The sequence below is a fragment of the Neophocaena asiaeorientalis genome, unplaced genomic scaffold (assembly GCF_003031525.2).
Source record: "Neophocaena asiaeorientalis asiaeorientalis breed wild unplaced genomic scaffold, Neophocaena_asiaeorientalis_V1.1 scaffold388, whole genome shotgun sequence".
Taxonomy (NCBI): Eukaryota; Metazoa; Chordata; class Mammalia; order Artiodactyla; family Phocoenidae; genus Neophocaena; species Neophocaena asiaeorientalis.
Genome location: NW_020172738.1, coordinates 4,071,596 through 4,078,513, shown reverse-complemented (window position 1 = coordinate 4,078,513; position 6,918 = coordinate 4,071,596). Strand labels below are relative to the sequence as shown.

General features: G+C 39.0%; 1 protein-coding gene across 1 annotated transcript in view; it reads right to left on the bottom strand.

Annotated features, from left to right (window-relative positions):
• Window positions 1-6,918, bottom strand: part of SPHKAP (SPHK1 interactor, AKAP domain containing) — a 95,729-nt gene that overhangs the window by 5,090 nt on the left and 83,721 nt on the right. The window contains exons 9-10 of the mRNA XM_024740528.1: window positions 4,883-4,935; window positions 4,611-4,795 (exon numbers count right to left, since the gene is read on the bottom strand). Coding sequence (XP_024596296.1) covers window positions 4,611-4,795; window positions 4,883-4,935 — 238 coding nt within the window. The remainder of the gene's footprint in view (window positions 1-4,610; window positions 4,796-4,882; window positions 4,936-6,918) is intronic.

Genomic DNA, 6,918 nt, shown 5'->3' with positions numbered 1-6,918 from the left:
CCCAAAAAAAAAAAAAAAAAAAAAAAAAGCAGAACAATTAGCTAGTTGATATCTATTTTTAAAAACAATTGCTCTCAAGATTTCCCCCCATCCCTGCTTTGAATTAAGTAGATTAAATTTAATTGATGTCAAGGTCATTGTGAATTAAATTCACAAACTGTTTTAGATTTTCAGGTGTTGGAATTCTCAGCAGTCTTTCCTCTGGAATTTAGCATACTTTATTTTTTATTTATTTTTTTTAAACATCTTTATTGGGGTATAATTGCTTTACAATGGTGTGTTAGTTTCTGCTTTATAACAAAGTGAATCAGTTATACATATACATATGTTCCCATATGTCTTCCCTCTTGCATCTCCCTCCCTCCCACTCTCCCTATCCCACCCCTCCAGGCTGTCACAAACCACCGAGCTAATATCCCTGAGCCTTGCGGCTGCTTCCCCCCAGCTATCTACCTTACTATGTTTGTTAGTGTGTATATGTCCATGACTCTCTCTCACCCTGTCAAAGCTCACCCTTCCCCCTCCCCATATCCTCAAGTCCATTTGGAATTTAGCATACTTTAAAGCCACCTCAAATTCTGCCACTCCTTCAAGATATTTCTTATGGAAGGGAGTCTCAAATTTTGGTGTCCATTAGCATCACTGTCCTTGAGCAAAGTTGTTAAAAATGCATATCTCTGGGCCCCACTCTTAGAAAGTGAGTTCCAAGAAGGGGTCTAGGAATATGAATTGTAAATAAGAGTCCCAGGTGATTCTGTGCATTTGGCTCATGGTCACAGGGTGAGAAGTACTGTTTCAGTGTGCTTCTCATTTTCCTTGTCCAGAATAAGCTCCCATCACTTTCACATTTGGTCTTTACAACCTGAGCCTCTTGGTTTATGTTCTCCCTACCTTAGGTCCTTCCTAGACTGGAATGTGAACTCCAAAAGGGTAGGATATTTTGTCTCTTTTGTTCCCTGTGTCCCCAGAGCCTAGAACAGTGGCTGGCATGTTGTACATATTCGATAAACTTTTCATGAATGTTCCGAATGTATGACATTCAAGTGGACTTGGAATTTTAATGATTAGAACACTAAAAGAGAAAGCTTGAAAAGGTGTCATTTATCGGAGAGGAGTGACAGTACAGTGGGCACCCAGAATGTTTGGAATTTGCCTTTTGAATAGAAATAAGCCTGGAAGTAGTTACAAGCTGACATTAGGTGCCCTTCAACTCCAGGGCCAAGTTCACCGGCAGCGTTGGGAAGGATGAGCTGCTTCAGTATTCATTCATGATATCCTCTGTCATTTTAGTTCATGTTTGAGACCACCATCAAGGGAGGTGTGTTGGCTAAATTAGTTTATCCAAAAAATTCAGAATTTACACAGATAGGGACTCAGGGTATGTATCTGTGAATGGTGTTTCATACTCTAGTGACAGTGGGGGAATGTCATTGCTGAACTTAACAGAGACATTTCTTTAATCTTCTCCAAGCCAATGAGGAGCTAGTGAGACACTGCTGCTCTCAGGTGACACAGCCTCCTTGGTAGGAAGCCACAATCTCTCTTCCACACCACTTGAAAATGGCCACTTAACTTCCTGGCTAATTTAAAAACAATCAGAATGAGGTCTTCAAATGTGTTATTGGTAAAAGAAAGGATGTCAAAATTTTACATAACAGTTTGCTTTATTTCACCAGTTCTGTCATAGAACTGGGCACAGGCAAGTGCCCTTTTATGGAGAAGCCACTATGTGTAGAGAACCCTAACTGACTCGGAAAAAAACTGTTAGAAGATTCAGTCCATAAAATTACATTACTTGGAAATAACCTCCTTGAACTGATGCTGAACAGGAGTGAAACATCATTAATGTTTATCTTGGTAACACTAGTGGAGCATTTATATTCTCAGAAAAAATAGTTATGAGCAAAGACAGGCATCCTCTTTGAGAACTGAAAATCAGTGGGGATAAATAAATATTGTGTCAAAGCATCATGTACATAATTAAGGTGTTAATGACATATTCCTTGTCCTTTCATCTAAGGGGAATTTATGAGACATATATTCACATGGAGTGTTACGTTGTTTCTTCAAAATGGTGGATTGTATAAAAATCTACTCCATTAAGAGACCATCTGAAAATGCACCAGGTAATGCTTTTATTCAGGGAGAGGCTTGAGATAAATTTGGAAACCAAACGGCCTTTCATTTTTCCAGGAAACTGAGAATGTACCCTGGCTGAGAATGTTCTTGTTCTCCTCCCCATGGCAGGGGGTCTTGGGATTGTGTATGGCAGGAGGGAGGGGTCAAAAGTGAAGTGCTCTTTCACTGCATCCTTTGCACTAGGCAGGCTGGATGGTAAGGTGGAAGGAGAATTTATTAAATAGCAAACCACTCATCACCTTGCATATGCCAAGCATAGGAACGTATCTAGATTCAGAGAGCGTAGAGCTGTAGGCAGTTCTAGGCCTGGAGAGAAATATGAATTACTGGCTAGAGAGAGAGGCTGAAGTGGAAGAGGGCATGGAAAATAAACTAGGTCTCCTTCTCGATTTTTTTCAGTAGCCAATCCCATTGTCTGGGGATGCAGACATAGATACGCTGTTGTAATTACCATGTGCCTGAGCAAAAGGGTAGAGGACCTTTAATTTCAGGCTGTAGGATTCTGGCAGTGAGGGTTAAAATGCAGTTACACATTTTAAAAAGTCTAGATTGTAACTCAAAGGCAATCTAACTTGAGAGAGACGCACTACTGACAGGGATCTGTGGAGAAAGTGGGGTTCTACCACTAAGCTCAAATATCACTCTCTGAGGACTCTCTCATAGACTAGCTTTTGAGTGTTGAGTTGCTCATTAGTAAAAAAGGGACAATAATATCCATTCTGCTCTTTTCACAGCATTGTTGAGAAACAAGTATAACGAGTATGTGGAAGTGACTCTAAGACATTAAAAAAGGCACAGTGGCAGAGATAGGCAGTATCCTGAAGCAGCTTCCAAGATTTTCTGCCCTAATCCTCAGTACCATGAATAGAATGAGATAATTATGCCCTTATTATGTTATCTTAAATGGCAAAAGGGACTCTTCAGTTAATTTTGAGTCAATCAAAAGGGAGGCTATCTGGTAAACCTAATCTAATCCAATGAACCCATTAAAAGCAGAGAGTTTTCTCTGGCTAGTGGCAGAAGAAATAAGAGAGACTGACAGCATGAGAGCATGAAGGAACTGTGTGACAAGAAATTGGGCAGCTTCTAGAAGCTGAGAGTGGACCTCAGCCAATAGTCAGCAAGGAAATGGGGACTTAAGTCCTACAACCACAGGAACTCAGTTAGGACAACAACCCTAACAAGCTCGGAAGCTCATTTCTCTCTACAGTTTCCAGATAAGTGCCCAGACAGGCTGACATGTTGATTTCTGCCTTGTAAGTCCCTCAGTAGAGAGCATGGAAGTCATCCAAACTTTTGACAACAGAGCTGGGTATTGTTGTTTTAAGTTAGTAAATTTGTGACAGTTTGTTACACAGAAATAGAAAACCAACATAGCGACATTATTATGAATTTGAATTTTTTAAAAACATACTTTTAAATTATGGAAAATTGAGCTTGAAGACATTGGTAGATGGATTCTTGCTTTAACCTTAATAACTGAGATTCTATAAGAGTAAGTGTCTGGTCTTAGAGAAAGGGAGTTAGAGTGAGAGTTGCTATTAATTTAGATGTTGGCTAGGGATCTATTTCTTAGCTTTATATTTCTAGGTGGTTAAAATAATGAGAAAGCCCATCCAATGCAAATCTGTCCCATAGGGAATTAAAAATGCCTTCTCTTTGACGCCATGCCATAGTTTAATTATCAGGATGGCCTCACATTGCTGAGTATTGGCTGAGGTCCATTCTAAGCTTCTAGAAGCTGCCCAATTTCTTGTCATGCGGTCCCTTCATGCTCTCATGCTGTCAGTCTCTCTTACTTCTGCCACTAGCCAGAGAAAACTCTCTGCTTTTAATGGGTTCATTGGATTAGATTAGGTTCACCAGATAGCCTCCCTTTTGATTGACTTAAAATTAACTGAAGAATCCTTTTTGCCTTTCCTTCTCTATTTTTTATTTAGAAGAATTTTTTTTTTTTTTTTTTGCGGTACGCGGGCCTCTCACTGTTGTGGCCTCTCCCGTTGTGGAGCACAGGCTCTGGATGCACAGGCTCAGCAGCCATAGCTCACGGGCCCAGCCACTCTGCAGCATGTGGGATCTTCCTGGCCTGGGGCACAAACCCGTGTCCCCTGCATCGGCAGGCAGACTCCCAACCGCTGCGCCACCAGGGAAGCCCATCTATTTTTTATTTAAATGAATGTCATGAAGAGGTTGGTTCCAGAGTGAGGAAACACACACAAAAATAAGACTCTTAGAAAACTATCCTGTCTCCTCAATTTACTTTTTCATCATCACCAACTAGCTAAGACAAATTGACGGTCAAAGAATTATCATGATTATATTTATGCAGGTGGAAGGTTTCAAATTTCTAATCACAATTTTAAGGTGAAAAGTGAAGGAAAAAATTTAAATGGGTTAACTGTGCATTTACTGAGTTTTAAGCAGGGATAAAACACAAAGCCTTGATGATATACAAACAGGGAACACGGTACCTTTTCGATTCTGTTTTCTTGAGATTTCTTAAAGTAGATAGTGGGGATCCCGAGTTCAGAGGCAGCTATCCACTGCAGAGTGGCTCGAAGCTCAGTGTCAGGACATTCTGGTTCCAGGTCAAAGTTGATCACCAGCAGGCTCCCCGGGCGGCTGGCCTTTCCCACTGGCATTCCAGAGGCACGTTCTGAATACAGACACAACTGCCTTACTACAATTTCCATACAAAGATCACAGGCAAATTTTGTCTCAAAATTATGGGAACGTGGCTTACCCTCTATGTTTTCTGACTGTCCTTTAAGAATCTCATTTTCTTCTACTAATTCACTTTGGGAGAAAACAACAATATATGGTTGGTAATGTTTAGGAAGAGCAAGGTGTAAGTGCTAGATGAGGTGATGGGTCTTATTGATCTAAAAGCTTCTGAAGTTTCATATATTTATTGTTTTTGTGGAATAAACTAAACAAATACTAGGGAAATACCAACGTGGCTATTACATAGGACTACTGGGTCTGCAATGAATAACACTACCCCTAAAATAAAGGCTAGATAAACTGCATGGTTTTAGTTGGGATAATTGGTGTGGGAGACTCTGAGAGATGCAAACTTTTCTTCTTCTTGACCTTCTTTCCATAAACATTCACAGGTTTGAACAGTCAAGGAAGGATTTTGTAGGTAACTAGATCAGATTTGAGGACTTATCCTTCTTCTGTATTTGCTTGTCATTTACAGAACCATATATTTCCATCTTGAGACGATGATATTTTTCTATACTATGACAGCAACATAAACTTGCATTTTCATTTAGGAAAATATTTTTCTACCTATACTTGGTTCTTTGACCTGAAATGAGGGAAAAGACAATCACAAACTTTAGAACTTAAGAAGGGTGACAAAATATCTCAATTAGTTGAAAATTTTCTTTTTCTTTCTTTTTACTGGGAAGATGTAGTAGGCTGGGGGTGGTTTAGAAGTAGATACTCATAATGGAAGTGAGGATTTCATTAAATATAGTCATGTTCAACATCTGAAGTGCTTTCACATAGTGAGTACTTATTAGGGAGATTTGTAAATAGTGGGAGGACTCAGTTAATGCTTTTAAAATAAGAGTATATGACCCAACAGCTGAAAGGAAGTGACCATCTTGGGAAGCCCATGGTTGTTGTTCTGTATTTTTGTCTTGTCTAGAAATTAAACTGCAGGTGCTCTTAAAAATGTGTCTCTATGCGAGAGGATTCTCCCTCATATTCTCTGTTACTGCTAAGATCTGGCTAATCCCATAGTATTCCTGACGTCGAGAGAAAGTGTAATTGTTCTTTCATGAGCACCTAATTATTTGTAGAAGGATGGCCAATTTCCCAAGGGTCTAGATTTTCTGCTAGATCTCTATCCAAGTGACATAAGTGAAATGACATATGGTAGATACGATTTCTACTACTATGGAGCTGCAGGATGCTGATATGGGTAGAGATGGTCTTGGTTTTCTCTATCTGTAGTCTGTGGGGTCCTAGGCTCATACTGGGGAGAAAGATGGACAAAATACCTAAACAAATGTTTCCTGTAGGAAAAAAATAAATTTACCCCAAAGTGTTTTTGTTTCTTTTGCCTCCTTTAAAAAACAAAACAAACCCAAGATAATGTTTATGTTCATCTCTACCTGTGAATGATGGCTGTGTGGAACAACAAAGAATGCACTGCAACCTTTAATCACTGAGAAATATTCCCGCAGGCAGGATACCTGACTAAACAGTGAAATAAAAATGATTTAGCTCTAGATAATAATTGAAAAAATAGATCAGGGAGCAACTTTAGTCCTATACTTCATTTTCATTTTTCTGAAATTTCAGAAATCTCCAAATAATAAGTCATAATGGTCAAAAATAGGTTTCAATTCATTTAATTTTCCAGGACAATCACAAACTCTAGATATAGTCCTGACCTCATGTTGCCCTCCCTTTATGCACCATATTTTATGACACACATATTGTACTTTTTTCCCTTGGTCTTTTAGAAGGTCCTCATATTGTGGGGAGCATATATAAAAATGACACGTTCCACCACGGTGCCATTTGGTATTGGACTCATTAGTGGCAATAATCCCAGGCATCTACAAGTAAAGGCAAAGCCATTCACACTATGTCCTATTGAACAATAGTTTTCGCTGGTTGGCATAGAACAATTTGAATGGATTTTTGTTTCTCTGTGACCAACTAGGTAAAATGACATATATGTCTGATTATATGGATAAGCTTTATCCAAAACGATTATATTATATTATATATACGTTTATTTATATATATATATATATA